Source organism: Acomys minous (genome assembly GCF_964271855.1).
Source record: "Acomys minous genome assembly, chromosome: 9".
NCBI lineage: Eukaryota > Metazoa > Chordata > Mammalia > Rodentia > Muridae > Acomys > Acomys minous.
The window spans coordinates 22,947,031-22,972,594 of NC_140490.1; the positions used below are offsets into that span (position 1 = coordinate 22,947,031).

At 38.1% G+C, this 25,564-nt stretch overlaps 1 protein-coding gene across 23 annotated transcripts in view; it reads left to right on the forward strand.

The window, feature by feature from the left end:
- SLMAP (sarcolemma associated protein) overlaps positions 1-25,564 on the forward strand; it is a 115,147-nt gene that overhangs the window by 87,010 nt on the left and 2,573 nt on the right. For 8 of the 23 annotated variants that reach the window (XM_084793929.1, XM_084793949.1, XM_084793946.1 and 5 more), the window contains 8 exons: positions 3,473-3,553; positions 3,809-3,868; positions 12,644-12,766; positions 14,667-14,741; positions 15,580-15,900; positions 16,602-16,719; positions 18,685-18,856; positions 23,016-23,150. In XM_084793929.1, coding sequence (XP_084650055.1) covers positions 3,473-3,553; positions 3,809-3,868; positions 12,644-12,766; positions 14,667-14,741; positions 15,580-15,900; positions 16,602-16,719; positions 18,685-18,856; positions 23,016-23,150 — 1,085 coding nt within the window. Of the gene's footprint in view, positions 1-3,472; positions 3,554-3,808; positions 3,869-12,643; positions 12,767-14,666; positions 14,742-15,579; positions 15,901-16,601; positions 16,720-18,684; positions 18,857-23,015; positions 23,151-25,006; positions 25,097-25,564 lie in introns of all 23 variants that reach the window. The other 15 variants (XM_084793940.1, XM_084793950.1, XM_084793948.1 and 12 more) reach the window with 3 other exon arrangements.

Below are 25,564 nucleotides of genomic sequence, written 5' to 3' on the forward strand. Positions count from 1 at the left end.
TCTGGGTCTCTCTTTGCTTTGGCTTTTGTTTCCTGAGACAGGCTCTCACTGTGTAGCGTCGTTTAGCCTTGAGCTCCTGTCTCAGCCTCCTGAGTGCTGAGATTACAAGTGGGAACAGCCACATTTGGCTGGGCTTTTATCTTAAGGAACAAACTGGACAAATGTTCAAGACTCTTTATTTCAGTTAGACATTTGTTAAATATATTATGGCCAATAATTCCATGCAAATATGTTTAATTCATTTTCTAAGAATAGTAATACAAATGTTTTATATTTTTTTATTCAACATTTGTTAGTACACTGCCAAACCGGGTGGCCATAATAATTATATTTTTAATGTTTTCAATCTAGCTATAAAATATTTCTTTGGAATTTGATTAATTACTTGTCTTTAAAATGCATTAGTGTTTTTATGGTGGGCTTTTTCTTTTTTCCATTGAAAATGACAGTTGCTAGGAATTAAATTATCGGCTCTTACCAGTCTTACTGTTTCCTCTGAAGACTTTATTTAACATGATATATAATCATGCCTTGTGGGTGCTTTCTGACTTAGAACTACCTCAAGTTACTGTCATTACATATCTATAGTAGCTTAGAAGTAGAAAGGAATGCAGGAAGAAAATTCAACTAACTGTATGTTCTCAGACAACTTATTTAAGTCTTTAAACCTCAGTTTTCCCACTGTTTTTGGTGTGTGTCTTAGGCTGGTTTAGTTTTTGAGACAGGATCTTACTGTGTATCCTTGACTGGACTCAAATCCATGATCTTCTGACGTTAGCATCTCCCCAGTGTGGGATTATGAGCATGTCTCACCATGCCTCAGTTTACTTCCCTCATTTATAAAGTGAAATTTTATTCATAGGATCACTGTGGTATCCTTAAAAGTATTTGTCTGTTGTTTATTTGTGAGAGTTGGGGTGCACACTTGCCTTGCATGGCATGCTTATGTAGGCTGGATGACAGCTTGTGTGAATTGCTTCTCTCCTTCTACCATGTGGGTTCTAGGAATTGACTAAGGATGTTGGGCATGGAAGCAAGTGACTTTATCTGCTGAGCCATCTTGCTAGCCCTTTTGTTAGAATTTAACGATGTACTGTGTATAAAATTCTTGTGTTCAGCTAGACTTGATACTTTGATCCAGCATTTAGGAGGCTGAGGCAGGAGGATTGCTATGAATCTGAGGCCATTCTGGGACACATAGCAAACTCCAGGGCAACTTATGATACAGAATGAGACCTTGTCTAAAACAAAAATACAAAAAGTGAACTCTTCCTTCCAAGTAATTGGTACACACAGTGGTATACACAGAAGTGCCCTGTGGTTGGTGTGTTTCTTTTACTGTAGTTGTGCCTACTTAAGATACAGTGAAGCAGTCACCTTGCATGTTTCTCAGTGTAGGAATAGTTCTGTGACTATGTTACTAGCTCTCCCATTTTCTTTTATATGTATCTTAATGATTAAGCACAACAGAGAAAAATCAATCAGAAGTGAGTTTTTAAAAACTTTAAAAAGGGTCCAGAGAAGTGGCTCGGCAGTTGGGAGTACTTGCTGTTCTTTCAAAGGTCCAGAATTCAGTTCTCAGTACCCATGTCAGGTGGTTCACAACCATCTGTGATTCCATCTCCAGGGAATCAGACACCTCTGGCCTCTGTAGGCACTTGCAGTTGTATGTCCATATCCCATATAGACACACACATCTACACATAATACTTTTAATACTTTTAAAAGGTTGATTAGATTATATGTATATCATATGTATGTCTCTGTGCTGGTTTTTGCATGTAAGTGCGGATTCCCCTAGAATCCAGAAGAGGATGTTAAATCCTCTGGACCTGGAGTTACAGGTGGCTGTGAATTGCCCAAGTCAGGTGCTGGGAACTGAACTCAGGTCATCTGGAAGTCTTAACTGTTGAGTCATCTCTTTAGCTCTAGTAATGACTTTTAATACTACAAAGGTAGATAGATACTGCTTCATGACCAACAGTAGATGTTTTAAAAATAAATAGATGTTCTCTTGTTTGTTTTTTGTCTCTGTTTCATTCTTGAGTAGATTTAGTGAAGTTAATATGCCTCATGTACCCATCTCTAGCAATAAGCGTTAGTTCTTTGTATGTGCACTGTATATGTTTCGATGCCTACAGAGGCAGAAGGGGTGTTGGATCCCGAGGACCTAGCGTTATAATCCGTTGTGGGCTACTCTGTGGATGCTGGAACCAACTTAGGGTTCCCTGAAAGAATAACAAATGCTGAGCTATCACTCAGTCCATAGTTTTGCATATTTTAAATTTTGATACATATTGTCAGAATGGTACATTCAGATATATGCCATGATTATTTATGATCATGAAGATAGTAATCACTTAATGAATATGACTATCTCATTAGAAAAATAACATTTATATACCCCCAGAAAGTGGAGATGGTAACAAGGGAAAACAAAAAACAACAGAAAAGATACAATAAAAGAGCATAACATACTAGAAAATAGTTGTTTCCTTGTAATAACTGAAGTAAAAGCTATACCTTGCAGCATAAATAGGCCAGATAGAGAAAATGGTTGTTGAGTTAGGAAAATGTAGACTCAAACAAAGAATTGCAGTCTGTAGTGAGCTGTTAGGCAGATAGCCCTAGCCCTATAAAGAACCTTATACACTGAATTCCTGTGTGAATCAAGATGGGGATGAGATTGTGGGTAAATTCTGCAATCTGAAGCTTAGCTGAAGCCTAGATGTGAAGCTATAGGGTTTTAGTTGGAGGAATGACCTTCTCTGTAAACCCTGTCCCAAAGAATGCCATATAAATAGGTATGCTATTATAGATACTGATTGGGATTTAGTCACTCATCATATTTAATAAGCTGTTGGCCTCTGAGTAGATTTTTAAAAGCAATAGCATAGAATGGCTTGGTCAGATGTGGCAGAGTAGCTCTTGAAAACACCACCAGAATCTTTAAAACAGGTCCCATTTCTTGTTGTAATTCAGGTTTGTTGAGTTTTCTTTAGAAATGGGCTGCTTATCTTAACCGGTACTTTTATAACTGTGAGCTTTAGAGTGACTTTTCTGACTCTGCACTAAGGTAAGTTTCCAGCTGTCCTGTGTAATGTGCCTTTCCCTTTGGTTATCTTTGGAGAATGTCCCCATTGCTCTGGGAATCTTACTGCATTTGCTGTGCTTTCCTGATTACTGTAACAAAGCTCACTGCCTTTTTGTTCCCAGTTGATAAGTGGACAACGTGGATAAGAGCCCCAGCCCTCTGCAGAGCAGGCAGAGTCCGCACCATGACTCGCTGTGAGCTCTGAGCGTTTTGTTTGGGATCGGGTGGTGAAGAACAAAGGGATTCAGTGATCTCACTTGATTTCTTCTAACTCTATTTTGTTTAGGCATAGATTTTGAGCATTTATGCATACACAGTTTTCTTGATAGAAAGTGTTGAATTATAATAACATTTTGACTTTTCTGTTTTTCCTAATAGAAAACCAGGCAAAAGCAAAGGAATCTGACTTATCAGATACTCTGAGTCCAAGCAAGGAAAAAAGCAGCGACGACACTACAGGTAAGTGTTAACCTAGTATTTACAAATCTGAACAGTCTCTTGGCAATTTAGGTTTATTAATTAATGTGGATGGAAATTCAGAGTTTATGTGTTTAATGAAAAATCAGTGTTTTGACTTGTCAGAACCTTGTATGAAATCTTGGATATTTTGTTAAAACTATTTTCAACTATCCAAGTATAAGAGATATTTTATTTATTATGATAATAATTTGCTGATAGATTTAAAAACTATAATTCTCTTTTTCCCACTTATAGACGCCCAGATGGATGAGCAAGACCTAAATGAACCCCTTGCTAAGGTGTCTCTATTAAAAGGTACTTTAATGTGTTTTCACAACATTTAAAACCAGGATATTTGGCTCCTCTTTTAGCACAAAATCTGTTTCATATATTTGTGAAGCTTTACATTTTAGTTCAATGACTTAAAAAATTGTACAAAGTATCTTGCTAAGAAATACGTATACACGTCTAATTGCAGAATACCTTGATTTAGTGAAGACAAAGCAGCAAGTGGTTGAACCTGAACTGTAGTTGTGTTTGTGTTTTTCCTCATTTTTGTAGTAGAAACTTATGTGTACTTTAAGAGCCATTTCCTTTATGCTGTCATGTACTAGAAGTCCTTTATTTTAAAGTTTTCTGCTCTTTCTCATTTCCCAAAAATTATCTAGTTATTAAGACTCTAAGAAATGTGGGGCTAAAAATCTTTTTTTCCAATTACATCTTTTCTTTCTCCCTCCAGCTCAATCCATTCCCTCTCAAATTCATGGCCTCTTATTATTATCATGTGTATATGTTTAAATACATGCACACAGCCTGCACAGCCTGTGTGTTGTAGCCTCTGTGTGTATGTTTTCAGGGCTGAGGACTTAGTCATTGGATAGCCAATTAGGGCCTCATCCCCAGGGAAGACTAAGTCTCCCTCTCTCAGTAAGCTGAGAAATTTTGTGATAAACTTTCTTACTTGTCTCATCCCTAAAAAGGAAGTACATTTATTTCTTGGTAGTTGCTGTTTTAGCATACAGTGGGTAAGATATATCAGTTATTTATAGAAGTATTTTTAAAATAAAGTGTTTTGGGGAAGACTTATTGATAAACCTGTGATTCCCAGCATTTACTGTTTTTCATTGCCTCACTTTACAAAAGGAAGTTTTACTCTAGTGGATGAATATGAGAAGTGGTGAGCTAACACCAGTCAGGAAGCTCTCTGGGAGAGGAACAACGGTGGTAGCTGGTAGAAGTTTCTTTGTACATATACCTGTTGTTCCAGTGGGACTATTAAGGGACTGAATTTCGAGACATGAGGGAAGAGGATTGGTTCACCCTGATGACCCTGCCCTGGCCTATTTGTGTAACCATGGTAAGAGTGGTTCACTCAGATTATCTAAGTGTTCTTTTGTCTGGGCATCCTTACTTTTCTTTTCCACGGACACTGAAAGTCACATGGCTCATGGAACCAGTTTTGACTGGATTCCACAACCCAGGGAAGGCCCTGGTGGACTGTTGACCCAGGCAGCCAAGGTGTCCTTCAGTCTAATGACAATTTACTTTATTTACTGATCTGTACTAACTGCTCTTAGGTGACTCTTGGGTGTTGAGAAGGCATGTGTTCTTTCCTGCCATAGTAATTAAAATAAGTTAATGTTTGCACAGTTTAGAAGTCTTCACAGAAATTAAAAATCATTATAAGATACTATTTTTTTACTGTAAAAAAGTCATGAGAGTGTTAGGTCATCATTAGGGTATCTGCCACTCTGGCACAAGGCCCTGGCCTTGCAAGATCCCCAGCATTGTAAAACAAATAAACAAGCAAGTAAACAGGCTGGTACTGTGAAGGAAGCACTGTTAAACAGGCAGACAGAATAGCTGATACTGAGCAACGGTGAACAGAACATTGGTGCTTCATGGGGACATGAAAAAATAAAGGAGGAAATTAAGTAATAAACACTCATAAAAGTAGCAGTTTATATGCTCTTTTGTGCTGTATAAATCTCTCATATCTTTTTATTAGCTAAATTCTGATTAATTTTTAGGTAGAATTATGATTGTTAATTGTACATAACTATTATTAATGCTTTTTAATTTACTTTTAATTATGTGTATTTTTCAATAGAGGAAGAAACCCAACACTGACCTCTGGCCTCTGTATTCACAAGTACACATGTGTGCATGTATGCACCCACACACGTGTATCTGTATGAACACTTTATACGCATGTACCATACACACTCGTGTACACGAACACATACATACTCACACTCTTTCTCTGTCTCTCACTCCCTTCTTCCCTCCATCCTTACATTTCTGTACGACTGCTAACTTTGTTAATGAAATAATATTTTAACAACATCTGTCCAAAGATTTTGAAGCTGCATGTGGTGGTACTTGCCTGTAATAGCAACATTTGGGAGAGCAGGAGAGTAAGGAACTCAAGGCCACCTTCAACTGTATAGCAAACAAATTTAGAGGCCTGTCTACCTCTCAGTAAAATAGACTTTACAACTTACTTTTTTAAAAGTTATTTTTAGATTTTTTTTTTTATTTTTAATTAAGTAAGTGGAGGTATATGCACATAAGTGAAGGTAGCTGTGGAGGCCAGAGAAGTTATCAGATTCCCTGGAGGTGGAGTTACAGGACTTTGCCTGTTGTGGGTACTGGGAACTAAACATTGGCACTCTGTCCAAGTAGAACACACTCTTAACCGCTGAGCCATCTCTTCATTATCCTGCAGCTTGAGTTTTAAGAGCAGAATAGTAAGTGTCTAAGGAAAAACACCCATACATATAATAAAACAAATAAATCTGAGAGAGGGAGGGGAGAATGAATGAATGAATGAATGAATGAATGGAGTGTGAAGTCATTCTGTGCTTGGTTAGGAGCAGGTAGATTTTTATAAGAGTTGCCAAGAAATAATCATTACTCTAAATGCTGGTTATTATTTTTTTCCTTTGTAAGAGTTTTATACATTCCTAAAATGTTTTATTCACTGAAACTTACTAGGAACATTTAAATTGTGCTTGATTATGTGGGGTTATGGTTTGAGAGCTATATAATGAGGTACAAAACCTGACGGAATTTTCTGTTTTGGTGTGGGGTAGTTGAGACAGGTTCTCAAGTATGCAGTACCTCAGCTTTCTGAGTGCTGGGATTATAGGGGAACACTATGACACTCATCTAGGAATTTTCTCTTAAAAGAAGAGGGTAAGTTATCAGACCCCACTATTAACTTTTAGGATTGATTAGAACGGAGTGACACTTAAAATAGCCCATTTATCTTCATCATTGACATTCTGTATCTAGTCATTGTTCTCAAATGTTCTTTCCTTTAAAAAAAAAATTGGGAATAATCATCATATGCTATTCATGTTAGTGATGTAGGGTTGAGAGAATAATCTACCATTAAATAGTCATTCGGAGAGAGATACAAGTAAAGTCATGGTATCAGTAGTACCTTTCATGCTATGTTAATAATATATGTTAGATTTTGCCTCTTTAGAGGCTTTTGTGTAAGTGACATCTAATGTAAAGATTTAGAGAACTTAGTAGCTTCAAAGACTCTTATGGTTTACTTGGAATTTAAAGAGTTTCTAGTCAAGTTAGCAATAAAAAGAAGATACTGTAAAATTTTGGGAGTTCATGTTTTCCTAGTACCTAACTCTCATCTCCAACATTCCCCCTAAAGAGATAGTAAATACCCTGCCTGGACCACTGTGTTACACCACAGTGAAGAGTGTAGTCCTGGTCACAAGTTTCCCTTTGTGCCCTCTGATGTGACCTAGGTAGGTTCATTGTAATTCTCCTCATGCTGTTGGCCACTAGCCAAAGGTCCTCACTTCTAGCTCCCTGCCTGCTGGTGCCCATTCCTAGGAGCTCCTCCCATATCATCTTTACACACCTCTACCAGGCCTCCTTCTTTAGGAGCTGTAGGTCTGAGAAGCCTTAAAATTCATATGGCTCCTCAATTCTTATTGTAAGTATCTTACAGTGGTTCCTAGAGACCCTGCAAAACTGTTTGCTTTGTTTGTCATTTTGAATATAGAGAAGGGTAAGTGATAAGCTGAGTGCTGGGAGTTGTTGCCAGCAGGAGTCAAAGAAAGGACTCTTTCCAGTTTTTGTTTTTGTTTGGAGTGTTTTGGAAGAAAGATCATTTGTGATGACTCTAATAGCATATCTTATGCCATATGCCATATTAAAAAACAGAGAGATACAAAGTCATGAACTTAGTCATTTGACTACAGATGGTTGAAAGGATGGTTTAATGAGACAAAATGTCCTTGTTTTATATGCTCACACTAGGAATTACAGAGGAAGCTGAGTGTGCAGAACAGAAACTAGGGCCAAAATTTTCATTTTATTTTTGAGATGTCAAAGACCAGCTTTGACTTGATCAAAAGAAAAACTGGCAAAGGTAGATGTAGAATTGGTGAAAGATGACCCAGAGGACTTTTCTCTGAGTACACCAAACTTAATTATCTGGTGCTCTTTGTGACCATCTGACCATAGAGAGACTCTGAACTCTTTTAACTCTCCAGAGGCCAGTGAGAAAGAAAAGAGAAAATGGAAAGAATCATACTCATATAAACACTCAATGGATGAAGCAAACAAATAGGTTTCAACAGTTTGACACATACAAATGTGTGTACACACACACACATACATACATACACATGCATGCATACATACATACATATATAAAACACACACACACATATATATATATATATATACATATATATGGACAATCAAAAATATATTTTGTGGATGGGGCAACCCCACAAGCTCTAAAACACATTTATTATTTTTGTCCTAGGTTTATATACCCTCTTAAGCAAAGCTTTGTATAGCAGAAGGAAAATTACCTCACGGCCATAAAAGCAGTCATCACAGAAATGGGATTAGGTGTTGTGGCACATTCCTTTAATTCTAGCTACGTAGAAGGTTGAGGCAGTACTCCAAGTTCACTTGAGACCAGCTTAAGCTAGATAAGACTCAGCCCCAAAAAGAAAAGAGAAAAAATAAATTAGGCTGTGGGAGGCTTGCACTTAGCCTCGTCTAAACATTGTCCATTAATACTCACCACCAAACTCTCCCAAGACTGTGAAGCAGATTGATTAAAAAAAAAAAAAAAAGCCTTCCATTTTAAGGAAAAAAGTAGGGCAGCATGAGAGTAGACTTCACCACAATAAACTAAACTAATAGAGTAATTTCCCACCAAACCTTGTGAAAACAGATGCTTAATCAGCCTTAGCACACAAGGATTTCTCATTAGTCTTTGATAAAAGTTGGCTCTTGGTTGTTTAGAAGTCCAATCTCCACACTAACTACGAGATTAGTTTGAAAGTGGTCATTTGTGTTTATTGCACCAAACTTAATTTGTAATGATTTTTAGTCAGTAGTACTGTTTCTGCGACTGTTTGTATGATTTGATACATGCCATCTCTTTTTTTGTAATTAAAGTGTTGGTAGTTTATATGGTTCAGAGAGCTAATGTGCAAATAGTGCTCCATTGTATGAGTACAACTCATTATGTCATTGATTATATTTTCTCCTTTAAAATGTGATTACTTGGCATAAGCCCCACTTCCTTGTTATCTCATTTGAAAGCGAATTGCTGTGTTAGTTTTGCTTGACAGCATGACCTATTAAGGGAAGTGTTGTGCTGTGGATGACAATTGTCTATGTATAGACTTTAGAGGTGGATTCTTCACTTATGAAGATCCACTAAAGCAAAGCAGTTTTCTTTTAGCTGTTGCAGTAATCCATTTACTCTTACTGTGCTTATAGTGATAACACAATAACACAGAAGGGCAAGATGAGTTGATGGAATTCAGTCAGAAATTATTGGGCTTTTACTAAGATGGTGGCATTAGGGTTGTTACTTAAGAGAGTTTTTTTTTTTAAATTATTAAAAAATGTAAACAGACAGGCAGTGGTGGGGCATGCCTTTAATCACACCACTCAAGAGGCAGAGGCAGGCAGATCTCTGTTAGTTCAAGGCCAGCTTGTTCTACAGCATGAGTTCCAGGACAGCCAGGACTACACAGAGAAACAATATCTTGAAAAACAAAACAAAACAAGCAAACATGGTTAAAGTTGAAGAAAACCAGAAGCACCTATATATGCTTGATTCAGTAAGTGTTAATATTCTACTATATTTCCTGTATTTAAGCATATGTAGACATTTTCTTTCACTTTGACATAATTCGTAACTTACAGAAAAGTTACAGCATTACGACTAAGAGTCCCATATACTTTTCATTCAAATTCTCCAAATGTAAACATTGCAACCATATTTGTTCACTTTATCAGATTTTTTTCCCCATCATTATTTCCCTTCTTTTTTCCTATCTCTCTCCTTTTACTCATGGACCATTCAGAACTAATTGCAGACATGACAGTCTTTACTCTTAAATACCTTGCTATACATATCCAGTTCCTCCTATATGACGACTATACCATTCTCAAAATTAAGACGTTAACATTGATATGGTACTTGAGTCTGCCAACTTTATTCTCATTTTCCAGCTGTCCGATAGTGTACTATGACAAAAGAGTCCTAGGTCATGCATTGACTTGTCATGTCTCTTCAGTATCCTTTGAGTTCCATGATATTAACAGTTTTGAACAGCATGGGGCAATTAAAATGTCTCTCAGTTTGGCTGTGACTAATGCCTCATCATGACTAGATTTGAACTATGTATATTTTACAGAAATATTCATGTCAGAAAGTTCCTGATACTGAATTGTTCTGTGTTGGCATATTTTTAAAATCTATTTTTATTTTGGTTTTCTTATATCTCATTTTCCTTTCTCCCCCTGAATCCCTTCTAACACCCCAGCACCAGGTAGGAAAGAAAGAAGGTCAGCGGGGTTGGGGGGGGTGGGGCATAGTTCTCTTTAGCTGCTTCCTGTTGTTTAGGGTCTTCAGGTTCCTTGGGACAAGGAGCACCAGGAGCAGCAGGGGGAGCAGCAGCAGCCTTCTGCTTTCTCAGAGCCCCCAGGCTCTCTCTGGGGGTGGCTTTTTTCCCTCTCTCCAGAGTCCTAAGAATTAACTAACTGCAGGTGGTAAAGACCATGCCCTTCTCAGAGCTGCATGAGGCAAATAGTCTGCTACTGTGGACGACCCCATATCCCATACTTGGGATTAAGACAAAAACATGTTTATATAGTATAACTGAGAAACGCAAACTTTCATAACAGTTCTGATATTGGTGACATTAACTTTGACTATTTAATGTGTGGTCTCCCAGGTTTTTCCTTGCAAAGTAACTAATTTTCTTTTTGTAACTAGTAAGTACCTTGTGGAGAATTGTCTGACTACAAACATGCTACATTAAACCTCAGACTTGTTACTACTAATGTTTTAGCATATGCTGATTATTTCCCCCCAATTAGTTATTGTTACAGTAGGGGTCAAAGAATGATTTTATAATGGTATAATTTCTTACATATTTGTTGTCTTGCCTCCTATTGCGGTAAGAATTATTTATTTATTTATTTATTTATTTATTTATTTATTTATTTATTTGCTACAGGGTCTCACCCTATAGCCCAGGCCTAGCACTTGCTGTGTGGTATAGCTTTACTGTTTGTAAGCAAAAGAATGCAAAACACAACTAGAATACAATATAAAAATATGACTTACTGGGTGATGTTAGCCAGTGTTCAGTAGCCAAAATAGTTTTAAAGATTTGTTTGAGAGAGGGGGTGGAGCGAGAGCGCATGCATATTTGTATATGTATATGTTTTGGATGGGTATATGTAAGCCCGTGTGCACTCAGAGGCCAGAAGAGGATATACACTCCTCGGATCAGAGGTTGAGACATTTGCAAGTCACTCAGCTTGTTACCTAGGTGCTAGATTCTGAGCTCCAGCCCTGTGGATGCTTAGCAATCTTTCTTAGCTGCGGAGTTACATTTCTAGCCCACTAAAAGTTTTAATACAGCAGAGGATGAGCAGCAGAGTATAACTAGGAAGGAAAGAGGGTAATGCTAGATTAAATTTATTTCAGTTAAATTGCTAAGGTCACATCGGTAATAATTCAACAAGTATATTTATCTGTTGTGTATGTGATAGTGGGTACAAATCAGGTACAGTAGAATATCCAGTCTAATATTTTTTTGTATTTATATGGTTGACAGTATTTTTTAATTTTTTAAAATTAAGCTGTAACTACATTGTTTCTCTATTACCCTTTCTTACCTCCAACTCCAACTATGCCATCCTTAAATGATCTCTTTCTTTAAATGTTATTACACACACACCAAACAAACTAAAAACCAGAAGTTTGATTTTTTTCTTTTTTAACTTAGTTTATTTGTTCATGGTGGGTAGGATGGGGAGAGGTGTGTATATGGAGTTAAGAGGACAACTCTTAAGGAGGCTGCTCCATCTTGCTACTTTGTAGAATTCAGGGTGACACAGGTCCTCAGGTCAACTTGGAAGTGCCTCTCCCTGCCAAGCCTTGCTAGTCCTCACTCTCTTTCTTGTATAATTTTTGGTTTTGTTTTTCTCTTTTTATTTAAGTTTAAGTAAAGTTTTTGTGTTGTATTTTCAATTTCAAAATTGATGAAGGAACCTGAAAGAGGATTTGTCTAGTAAATTAGGCACCTGCTGCCAAGCCTGATAACCTGAGTTTAATCCCTGGGAGCACCATGGTAGAAAGAGCAAAGTTCCTTACCTTGTCTTCTGGCCTCTGCATATGTACTGTGGCGTGCATGTCACACACATGCACATACAGACACACACACACACACACACACACCACAATAGTAACAATAAATATAATTTCAAAATTGATGGAAAACAGTGTTATGTCTATCTCACTGAATTTTAAGTTTACAGGAGCAGTTCATCAATAAAATGTATGTTAATCTCTGTATTTTATAGTGCTAGTATCCATGTTAACTCATGTTGTTCAGAATAAACGTAACTAATATGCTTACTCTAATTTGCTTCTAAGTTTTGCTTAACTCAGTTGTGCCGTGTTATTAGCTGTGTATGTCTAACCATGAAAAAAAGTGCCGGACTTCAGTTACAGAGATTCTACTGCAGCGCTAACACTTGCGTTTAAAATCAACATGTTTTTGTCAGATGACTTGCAGGGTGCACAGTCAGAAACTGAGGCCAAACAAGAAATTCAGCATCTTCGCAAAGAATTGATCGAAGCCCAGGAGCTAGCTAGAGCAAGTAAACAAAAATGCTTTGAACTTCAAGGTGAGATCAAGATGATTGCAATTCCCTGGGGTCCTATGCAGGCAGCACAGTGTGACTTATTGGCACAGAACTCAGAGTCCAGAGGCACAGCGGGGTTTCTAGAGCCGGGGCTTTGGCAGGCTTGTTCTCACCATCCACTCGGCCTTCTCAGCTTCCATTTCAGAAGACGAGATGAGGACTGTTAAAGCTGCTCACCTTCCTTCTTTGTGAGCTCTATCAACAAAAGACCTCCATCGATAATAGTTAATTTAATTACATGCTATTGCAGGCTGAATGTCCCTTATCTGAAATGCTTGGGAGCAAAAGTTTCAGATTTCATAGCATTACATATTTTAGGTTTTTTAGTTTGGTTTTTGTTTGTTTTTATTTTTTGTTTGTTTTGTTGTTTTGTTTTTTGGGTTGTGAGACGCCCAATCAACCAGTGCAACACAAGCCTTGTGAGGGCCCTCAAAAATGAATTTATTCCTAATATTAGTGTCCACTTTGGGGAAGGGTAGGAGTTTATTTAACAGTAAGGTTACAGGCAGGGTTCAGGATATGGAAGCTTCTAAGCCAAATGCAATGGCACATGTAGCAGAAAGAAGAGTATTAATTTGAGGCCAGCCTGGGGAGCTAGACTCCCTTTTAAATAAGGAAAAAAGGCTCTTCTCATCTTGGCCACTTCCTTGTGGCTCATTAGTGTGATAATTATTTGTCAGTGGGGACCATGCTGATTTCTGGAGCTTAGGCTTCTATATCATCCCAGCATCTGCTCTTTGGCAGTTAAATCTTGCAGAGTTCTAAGGTCCAGCCTATGGAGTCTTCTGCCACTCGTAGCTTTTATAAGATGCACTTTCTGAGCAGAAGAACAACTCAAATGCCAACAAGAAGCTGGGAACTTTATTTCCTTTCCTGGTACTTAAAGACATTATTATCTTGATGAGGTGTTAGTACTGAGCTCAACTTACTTAGCTATAGCTCAGTGTAAGGCCATCCTCGCTTATGTGAAACCCTGGCTTTGAGCCCCAGGATTGCAACAATTAAAAAATAGACATTTCTTCATTTTGAATCTTTTATAGGATACAGTCTAATGTTTACTAATTATAATGAAAAATATTTAGCAGTCAGTCATTATTTTGTATTTACTACGTACTTGACAACAAACACAAGAATTTTATGTTTTAGAGTTTTTTGTTTTGTTTTGGTGCATTATTTTAAGGTTTGTTTTTTGCTTGTTTGTTGTTGGAGGGGTGGTTGTTGGTTTTTGTTTTGTTTGTTTGGATTTTTTGTTTGTTTGTTTTGTTTTTGAGATAGATAGCTATATAGATAGCTCTTGCTGGCTTGAAGTCACAGAGATGTTCCTGCCTCTGTTACCTGAGTGCTTGGATTAGATTAAAGTATCCAATACCATGCCTGGCTCTTAATATATTATTATTATTATTTTTTTTTAACAGTACTAGGGATTGTACCTAGGTGTTTGTGTATAGAAGGCAAGCACTCTTACCAGTGAGGCATATCCCAGCCCTCTTGTAGACTAATCTGGCCTTGAATTCACTGTGTAGCTGAGGCTGACCTTGAGCTTGGGAGCTTCCTTGCCTTAGCCTTCCCAGTATGTGGGATTCTAAGCGTGCGCTCTCACAATGCTCAATGATGATTAATAATTATTAGGATATTTCTTGTGTAAGACAGGCTTCTTGGTGATACAATGTGTAGAAACTCTGAAACTGTATTTTGTAGATTTGTTACTTACTATTGTTTTGTGTTCCTAAAATCTTAATGGCTAATACTGATAATACTGATCACCTAACCTTGAGTCTTTCAGTAAACTTTAAAAGATAAATTTTAGAAATTTCTAGCTGCACAATTGTGAATGTTTTTCATTAACTCACAAAAGTAGATACACTATGTTCTTGCTTTTTAGCTCTTTTGGAAGAAGAACGAAAAGCCTATCGAAATCAAGTTGAGGAATCTGCTAAACAAATACAGGTTCTTCAAGGTAAGGGGCATCCCAAGACTATTTGAGATGGCTCTGGTTACTGTTCATGTTTAATGTTGGAAAAGGAATGACAAGTAAGATTACAGAGGGTCCTCAGTTGTCATGTCTCTGGTTCTTTCTTCACCGCCATACTGGGCTCTTAGATAGTTTTCCTTTAAAGCGGATGAAAGAGAAGGATTGACTCATGAACCCATTGTTAGACACTGGAGTTGAAAAGGCAGGTGTGATGTTAACTGTGGTGGTGCATGCCTGTAATCCCAGCACTTAAGAGACAGGGCAAGAGGGTCATGAGGTTAAAACTAGCCTGAGCTAGCCTGTCTCATTGTCTCCCTCCAAAATATTTTCATCTTCAAGAAAGTAGGAAATATATTACATACCCCCTTTCCATTTAATGTCTTTTTTTTTTTTTGGTTTTTTCGAGACAGGGTTTCTCTGTGTAGCCTTGACTGTCCTGGACTCGCTTCGTAGACCAGGCTGGCCTCGAACTCACAGCGATCCGCCTGCCTCTGCCTCCCGAGTGCTGGGATTAAAGGCGTGCGCCACCACGCCCGGCTTAATGTCTGTTTTTATATATGTAGTTAGGCATTGGAAAACAAGGAGAATAAATACAAAAATACTAAAATACATCTCTGTGAGGAAGGTAAAGTTTATTTTAGCTTTTTGGTTTCTCTCTTATATATCTTGGCATTTTCTGTATCAAACATGGATTGCTTGTGCAGTTTAATCAAAAGAGATATCTGTGACAAATAGGCTGAACAGTAGCTGTGGCCTGTAATGTGTTCTTAATTTCTATGGACTTAAGAAAAAGATAGATTGATAAATAAATACACTTTTATAGTCCAGTTGCAGAGGTTACATGTGGATATGGAGAATCTCCAAGAGGAAAAAGACACTGAAATCTCCAGCACGAGAGATAAATTACTTAGTGCCCAAGATGAGATTTTGCTCCTACATCAAGCGGCAGCAAAGGCTGCTTCTGAGCGGGACACTGACTTTGCTTCTTTGCAAGAAGAGCTTAAGAAGGTGAGAGCGGAGCTTGAGAGCTGGAGGAAAGCAGCATCTGAATATGAGAAAGAGATCACAAGTCTGCAAAGCAGTTTCCAGCTTAGGTGTCAGCAGTGTGAAGACCAGCAAAGAGAGGAGGCCACAAGGTTGCAAGGTGAGTGAGTGTGGGGAGTAGGAGGGGGTGGCCCTTTGTCTCACTGTGTTGTCTCAGCCCACATCTGCCAGCTCTTAACTCATTTGATAGAAGGTAACTGTATAAACCAGAGCTTCTATACAGGAGCTGTAGATAAATCCTGCAGCCCTACTGGTTCTGTAATAAGTTCATTTTAGAAGCATACACTGTTAATTCTATATAATGCTATTGAAGGATGTGTCATAACCATAGTGCTTACTAATAATCTTAGCACCTCGGAGGTAGTGACCAGAGGAGTATGAGTTTAAAACCTTTCTGGATTATATCCCGAAAGTCGGCTTCAAAACAAGCGAACATGAACATTATTGTCTTAAAACAATGAAACGATGAAGCATAGTGGGGTACACTGTAATGCTGGTGCTCAGGAGGTGAAGGCAGGTGGTTCTCTCTAAGTTTAATGTTAGTCTGCTTCACATAGAACCTTCCCAGCCAGCCTGGGCTACAAACAAGTAAAAACAGTGAAGTAGGAAAAGAAACACTGAAAATTTAAGGTGATAGATCCTCTCTGAGCTACAAAAGCAAAGTGATAGGAATCAAAGACTGTTTTCTAAAAACCCATGTGCTTCTAAGGGAAAAAGTGCATTTTCTGAGGTGCTACTCTGTCTCCATTGAATGTGGTGCATTTTAATTTCTATTTTAACAGATATTTGTGACTATTTTAGGTGAACTAGAGAAGTTGAAAAAGGAATGGAATGCCTTGGAGACTGAATGCCACTCTCTAAGAAAAGAAAACGTTCTATTGTCATCAGAACTGCAGCGGCAAGAAAAAGAATTGGACAAGTATGTGAGAATTTCCCTTTCAACCTAAATATTTGTCTTTGATTTTTATGTAAATTTTGATACTTAAATATCATTTTGGAGCAAAATGTTCAGCCAAACTAGTTGGCAAGTTAAACATATTGGCCTGATTCTACCAGACTCATCCCTAAGAATTTGCCCATTGTATAATCAGAGTGGGAAATATGCTCTGTAGTTCTTTATTTATAGTATTGAATATGATTAAGTTCCATTCTGAAAGACATAACACTCATTTTGAAACTCTTATATTTAAAAAATGTTTTATGTTATGGGTGTTTCGTTGCCTGTGTACATGTATACCATGTGCATGTATTGCCTATAGAAGCCAGAAGAGGGCAGCATATCCCTTGGAACTGGAGTTACAAATGGTTGTGGGCTGCCATGTGGATGCAGAGAATCAAACACACATCCTCTGAAGAGCAGCTAGTGCTTTTAACTATGAACCATCTTTTCAGCTCTAAAAATCTTTGTGGGAACTGTTTTTTCCCTAAGCTAGATAAGTTTTTTTTTTTTTTTTCTGTTACCAAAGAATTGAATAAGGAGCTATTATTTTTCACACTGGATATTGAACCCAGAGTCTTGGTCATGTTAGCTATACACGCTACTACTGAGGTATATCCCCAGATGCATATCACATTACTTGCCTCATACATAAATTATTTTTAGTAGAAAATTATAAAAATAATCATGTAATTAAAACTGGAGAATAGTTTCATATATTGTCTTAATTAGGGTTTCTTATTGTGGTAATAAAACACCAAGACAAAGCAACTTGGCTAGGAGTTTATTATATCTTACAACTCTTGGGTCGTAGACTATGACTATTGTTGAAGGTAGTCAGAGTAGGAACCTAGAAGAGGCCATGAAGGGGTGCCTTTTACTGGCTTACTCATGGCTTGCTTTCTTTTACAACTCAGGACTACTTGCCCAGGGTTCCACCACTCACAGTGGACTGGGGCCTCCCACATCAATCATTAATGAAGAAAACACCCCACAAGCTTGCTTACCAGCTAGTCAGCAAAGGGTTGTTTTCTCAACTGAGAGTCTTTCTTCCCAGATAATTCTAGAATGTGTGCAGTTGACATGAAACTAGCTAGCACAGAAGGGGACACTGAGGCACCCCTTGCTGTTTGTAGCATGGCTTATGGGGACACCTTAGGGCTCAGGAAATGTTTATTCAGAGAATAAGGCCTAGCAGTTACACAGTTTGCTCCATACCCCACAGTTCATTTGTGGTCTAGTTCCTTGTCATGTGCTTTTCCCCATGTGACGGTGCTTCTCATTCGCGCAGCTTTGTCTTTGCCTACATTAGCAGTAGCTCCTATGCTTTGCTTCAGGGTTCTGACCCCTGTTCTCTTTTCAAGTACTTAATCTAATAACATAGTTGAAACATGCATTTCTATGTATTTATGATACAAATAGTACAGATAATTTGATATACAATAAAGTATACAACATGGGGTGCATATCTTTAATCTCAGCATTTGGAAGGCAAAGGCAGGTAGATCTCTGTGAGTGTAAGACCACCCTGGTCTGCAAAGCGATTTCCAGGCCAGCCAAAGCTACATACTCTATCTCAGAACAAGAAGATAATAAAAGCAAAGAAAGCACCCAAAATATAGTCATTTTCTCCTATTTATAAAATTTCTACTTTTATGTGAGCCACCATGTGGTTGCTGGGAATTGAACCTGGGTCCTCTGGAAGATAAGCCAGTGCTCTTAACTGCTGAGCTGTCTCTCCAGGCCAAATGTATTTGAAAGGATATGGCTTTAAACTTAAAGGAATTTTTAATGTCATAATGCCTTTTCCTTACTAAAGTATCTTGCTTTATTTATACCTTTTGTTTTCTGTTGTGAAATTCCCTCTCACTTGGTGAGATGGTGAGGACTCTGGATGTCCTCTTTGCCCAGTGTCTGCTGTGATGACTGTCAGTGCTTATGTTGCAGTTCTCAGAAGCAGAGTTTGGAACTCACGAGTGACCTCAGCATCCTGCAGATGACTAGGAAAGAGCTTGAGAACCAAGTGGGATCCTTGAAAGAACAACATCTTCGAGATTCAGCAGATTTAAAGACTCTTCTCAGTAAGGCTGAAAACCAAGCAAAGGATGTGCAGAAAGAGGTAAAGCGAAAAGACATTCTGAGCCCAATTATGGTTGGACTTAAAGCCAAAGGCAAATCAGATATCCATGCTACTTAGAAATAAAGAAAAGCAGAAACCATATTACCTGTCAGTTGACACTTGGAACACTCTAGCCTGGTCATTTCTAGGTGTGTGTCATGGTCCATATCAAAAGAATTTATCAAGTGCTTCTTTTCAAACATACAGATATGGGATCTAGTTTTTAATTTTTCTCTGACATGAGAGACCCTTCGTAGAAGATGCTTGGTCTATTGTTTAGCTATGAAAGAGAGTGTCATGTTTAACCAACTGTTCTTTCAGAAGGCAAACTAGGACAACACTAGTACTAAGCTATATGCTCCTGGAAAGGTGACTAAAAAGTCATTTACCCTGATGTGGTGCCTCATGCTTGTCATTCCAGCACTCGGAAGGCTGAGGCAGGAGGATTGCAATGAATTCAAGGCTAGGTTGGGTTACATAATGAATCCTAGCTCAAAACACCAAATTAAAACATATATACCGAAGGGCATGGTGATGCACACCTACAATCCTAGCACTTGGGAGGCAGAGCAAGAAAATCAGGAGTTCAAGGTCAGCCTCAGCAATACAGTGAGTTTGAGGTCAGCTTAGACTACATGAGATCCTGTGTCTGAAAACAGACAAGAAAAAAATACTTAAAATTTACCGATACACGAAAGAACGGGCCTGTTCTATGGAACTGTATTTTCCTCTCTACTTTCTTTTTTGTCTTTACAAATACACACTTAAATTTTCATGTGCTTTTGCTTATACATTGATTTTATTAGCTTTTTGAATAATGGTGTTAAGGATGGTGAGAGATTGACGCTGGAAGGGACTCACCCAAGGTCTTTCTGAACAGGATAGGTACATTTCCTTAAAGCTGACAACAGGGCAGTACAGGTTGTGTTGGCTCCTACTGCCCTTCCTGCACTGGTTCCTGCCGGCTCAGGGTGCAGGTTAGTAAGGCTGTCTGCTCCTCAGGAAGCATCAGCTGTAGACTTGCCGACAGGCCAGATGCTTCCTAGGTTAGAAGGAAGTGGAAGACAGCAATTTGTCTTTAGAAATGAATTTTCTGAAAGTTGATTTTAGAGAATTTGATTAATGCAAGTTTCTCTTTGCACTTTGCCTTGAGTGTCCTGCGTTTGGAAATGATTAATGTTCTTCTGTCTTTGTGCTTGTTTCTAAAAACTGCAACAGTTTTTATATTTGTGTAGATACATTGATTTTGAAATGTTCTGCTTTACCTGCTTAAGGATGTGTATTTTAGGAAAATCCTTATTTGGGTGAATTACAAAATTTGTGCCAAAGTAAATGCCCCAATATCTAATACTGTACACACTTTGTGCCCTTCCAGTCCATGTGCCATACATAATTCTTTTAGTATTCGGGAAGAGTTTGTGGTTGGAAGATGATTCTGTCCTATGTTATTATGGATACGTTAGCCATTTTGTTGCATTATTTGTTTGTCTGCTTTCAGTCACTGAATAATCAGTGTCAAATGCTTTGACTGTTTTCACAAATGGCAGTGGCATGTTGTCACAGCATCTAAACTGTTGCTGGTCTTTGGATTGCATTAAATGCAGCATTATTTAAAAATATGTCTGAGCTTGTCAGTATGTTTCTTTCCTATTTTCTTGTTCACTGTTTTCCCTTGTGAAATAATGTATGGTCATCATATTCCTTTGTAATGTGAAATTGCTCTGTTTGTCCTTCTGTCAATGCATTGGATACTAGTCTGTAAGTAAAATAGTTTCAATAACGTTTTTATCTCTGTGTAATCCACTGCAAATACATTATTACATTTTAGTAATGTATATTTATTTCTTTTCAACATTTCCCTTTGCTCTCCTTTCTCTCATGGACTCATACTTAATGTGCTCAAAATCCTGATTATGTGTCCTTAGTACTGTAACAGGTCAAACTATCACAAGGTGAGCAACCCCAGATACGATTATTTTTATGAAGAAGAGACAAAAGTGTTGGTAATATTATGCGATATTTCTCTATTAAGAGTGAACTCACCAGTCACTTCAAAGTTAAAAAACAAGAGGGAACAGACGTGATACCCAAGCGAGATATAAAGCTAAGGCCTCAGAGGGTGACTTTTGTTCTGCTGGTTAAAGCTTCATCTGTGGTAATTTTTATACAAATAACTCCAAAGAAAAAGTATGAGAAAGACTTTTTAATGCTCAACAGTAAGAGAAGATAATTGCATATCACCTTTATATCTAATTTTGTAAAGCTTTTATGTATTTTAATTTCACGAGAATATTTATGATCCAAGAGTTCAACCAGTTTGTGGCATACACTTGCAATCTCCACACTTAGGAAGCCGAGAAAGATAGGTCTTGAGTTGGTGCCATGTAGGCTACATAGATCCTGTCTCAAAGAAACCAGCCAACCAGAGAATACATGAAACAGTGAACATCTGAGTCTACCCTGAAAAGACTGACTCAGAATTGGTGTTTGGCTTCCCTGTCTTCCTATAGGGCCAGAATCCTCCCTAGGCATTCCTGGGCTGGAGCTACACAGCAGCATCCGTGATGATTTAATGTTCTGATGTAGAGTGCAGTCTGGATGTAAAAATGGTGGAAAAGGGAGGGAAAGGAAAAGTTTGACCAACAAAGCACCTTTGACTTATCCTTTATTAGTGCTGTTAAGAACTGTTCCGTGACTACTGAGAACTGATTGTGTGCTAAAGTGCAAAACTAGTCTAGTATCACTGTCTTTTTCTTGGCAGCTTCCCAGTAGCCTTCTGCCCTCTGGGAGCAGTTCATAGACCCTCACACCAACTGGGAAAACCCATGGATTTTAGTCTTTAGTTCATTTTCTGGTGAACTGCCCAGGACTGTTCTGGGAATGTTCTTAGGTAACAAAATGTTTCTTTCAAATCTTTCTTCTCCTTCCTGGTAACCTCTATGCTGACCCTGACCTCTTCCCTATCTGCTTCCACCTTAATGTTATTTGCACATTTTCATCTTTCTTAATATTTGTCTTTATTGAGTATTGACGAGGTCCTCTCCACTTCAAGGTGTTTTTATTTCAAGAGCACTATTATAAAGGCATCCTTTATTAAGTTTAGGATGTAGGTAGAGAAGACTAGAAACCTTCCATTCTCCTAAGCCATGCTGAGAGAAGAGGAGGAGCCTTTCTGACAGACTACACTTATGGTATATTTGTTTTCTATTCAGTCCTTGTCTTCCTGTCTACCTTCTCAAACACTCAGAGATGGCAGAGTGGGGCAGCAGAAGTGGAGACAAAGACAGCTCAACAACAGAACAGTGTCCCTCTGGGTGCCTAGGCTTCAATAAGTTGTAGTACTTAGAAATGGAACCAGTCTAGGATTTCAGCTTCTTGGAAACATTGAGAGATCAAACCACACTTTGTATCACATTGGTTTGACCTGCGCTCAAGGGATAATTTGTATGAAATTCATGCATTATTTATATTATATCTATATATTACACACACACACACACACACACACACACACACACTTTTCAAGAGTAGAACATGGCTTGTTCCTTTATGGAAACTTCCCTATTACAAACAGATTTTAAAAAGTCTTTTCAATTGGTGCTGATAGGTTTTAAGTATCAAATCCCCCACTCTTGGTAGGGAATAAGTCGGATGCATTTCTCTGCCCGTTTTACTTAGAAAACTCATTGGTAGTTTACTGGTGATATCCACTAGTACTGAGTAATGGAAGACCCACTGAAAGTTAATGCTCTTTATTTCAAGTGTAAATAGCTTTTCTAAAAAGGCTTACTTTTAATTACCAGGAAATACACATAGACCTAACACTGCCATTTAGTTAGGCTATAGGGTGTGTCTCTACCTGGTTTTCTTTTGCTCAGAGGAAAAGTTTTCCCTCTTGTCACATGATGGAAGAGCAACCCTTTATATTATAAATAGATGGCAGCATGGTATGTTCTGTTCCTTGACTTTAACACCAGGTCAAGAGTGTCATTACATAGGATTAAGTCAACTTTAAAGGTTTCTTACTGAGAGTGTATCTTTCATGATACAGATAGACTTGACTTTGGTGTTAAAGTTATCAAACAGGACCCAGTAGAACAATAGCTTCATCATACCCGTTTTAAGTCAAGTCTGCACACTCTTTTTTCTTTGCCTTTAGTATGAAAAGACACAGACTGTACTCTCAGAACTGAAGTTGAAGTTTGAAATGACTGAGCGGGAAAAGCAGTCAATCACAGATGAGCTCAAACAGTGTAAAGACAACCTGAAGCTGCTGCGAGAGAAAGGAAATAATGTAAGTGTTTTCCTGCTCGGCTTGGCTTCCTTTGAGAGAAGATTGTCAGAGGTTTGAGAATGTCTTTCAGAATACTTCATTATGATGTGGGATACTAACAATCTGGGTACCAGAAAAGTAAGCTTTTCATTATGAGTATCTGTGACAGAACCACTGTGCTGTGGGATTTCTTCCTTTCTTTTTAAGTAAGAATTTGCCCTTTAATGTACACCCATAGAAAATCTTGAAGCTTGCCTGGTGGAAAACAACTATCAGTAAAACAACTTAGAGGAACTATCTGGTTTGCACAGATGAGTCTAACGTTCTGTCAATAAGTCATCATCTGGCTTTTTTTTGTTTTTTTCCTCTTTCCTGCTGGGAAATGAAGCCTGTGCCATAGGGGGCCATTTAGGAGACATGGTGCATGCTGCTCCTTAGCATTTGGTTGTCTCAGAAGAGCTTTGGTATGCTTTATGTTTTTATAGGAGTAATGTACATTCTCAAAAACTTTCTGTTTATTTGTGCTTGAGAGAGGGAGGGAGGGAGGGAGGGAGGGAGGAGAGGGAGGAGAGGGAGGGGAGGGAGGGGAGGGAGGGGGTGTCTCAGGCACAGAGATGGGAAAAACATTTGACTGTAAATTTAATTTGATAATACTTGTTTCCCACTTGTTAGAAGAAAAGGTCGTTAAGGCAATGTTATACTAAATAAATGTTGTGTTGTTTGTTTTGGTGACCATTTGTGGGACCTAACTGATGGATGTTGAGTGTGGTTGGTCGTGCTCTGAGACTTACTCCAAGCGTCACAGCGTGGACACTGCAGTGGATGTGAGCTGCACGCTTCCTGTGGCTGCTTAACTTGCAGCACAAGCACAGACAAGTGATGCTGCATGGCCACCCAGCTATGCAGTTTACACAGAATGCTTGTGACTTGTGTCCAGCTGCCCTTTGCTCACTAAAGTCATAGGTTTTAGACAACGCAGGATTGCAGCTTAGGCAGCCTTTTAGAAGTTGAAAGGTTGAAGGCTTTATGCTAATCAAAAGTAGATTGCAGTCTAAAATCAGATAATAATGGTTTGATATCTTTTCTTTTGTGTTAATTCATATCTGAGTATAGATTTGAAGCCCACTTCCTGTTAAATCAACCTACAAAGACATCTTGCATGATCAGAATGACCCTACCGGTTCTGTTACTACTTAGAGTTGTATAAAACTATTTACCTTCAAAATGAATCTCCCTTTTTTGCCATAGGCAAATATAGGCTTATATTTAATTCCCTTCCCCTTTAAAATAAGACCAGATATATTTAGAATAAAGGAGACTCATGAGCTTTGGCTGCCTGTTTATCCTACATTGTGCCATGTCTCTTGCCTCATCAAGTTCACATTATCACAGAAGATGTATTTTTAAGCTTTAAAGCAATACTATCTCAAAAGTGAAAGAATTTTGGTTAGAAGGAAAACTGGTTTTGATAGAAGAACAAGATAAAACCTGTCTTGTTATAGTCCATGGAAACATATTTATTAACTAGTGGACTTAAGATGTGAAACAAAAAAATAATATGTTGTCAGACAGAGCATCATTTGATAAACTGTCATCATTGCTCTGTCTATTCTTGTTTGGTTTCATTAGGATATTTGGTGACAAGCACATTGACTATTGCCTCCAACTGTTCTTTTAAAGTAGTAGTTTTTTAGTATACATGTCATATAGGTCACCATTCTGAATTGTGTTAGATGTCTTTAAACTGTTCGAATTGGTGCAAAACTTCTATTACCTCAGCCTTCCTTTCCTTCTCCAACCACCCTCTGGGGTCTAAATCATCTTATCAAATTTTTTTCATAGCATAAAATGATTTTAATATCCCTTCCCTTCTTTAGCCCTCCATATTACAACCTGTCCCAGCCGTATTCATCGGCCTATTCCTGGCTTTCCTGTTTTGGTGTTTCGGTCCATTGTGGTAGAGAAAGGTACAAGCACTACTGTTAAGTCCTTGTCTGTTTGTCCCTGTCACCTGTTTGTGCCATATTTGTAATAGAGTGCATGGCAAAACCATACAGGTATTTGTTACCTGAAGCAAACCCTTCATTTAGAATGCTGTGTTTTTGTGTCACACTAATGAGCAATCAACCAGTCACATAACATTATGTCTTGTTTCTTTTGTAATAATGCTAACCATAAATTAACCTCAAGCTAACCTGTTGTTACTATGCTGCCTTTAACTGCGTTTTTACCTCTAGCAAACTGGAGTAAGCAGTGAATTTCTGCAACATCCCCACTCACACCCCAGTCCTATGTTCAGTAAGATTGGAATGAGAAATGAAGAGTTTGCATCTTTGAAGTTTTCAGCTAGCTGTGTTACTCTTTTCTTTCCCTCCATGGTGTAGAGTTTTGCATTTTTTTTTGTTTTGTTTTGTTTTTTCCCTTTAATCCTTTGT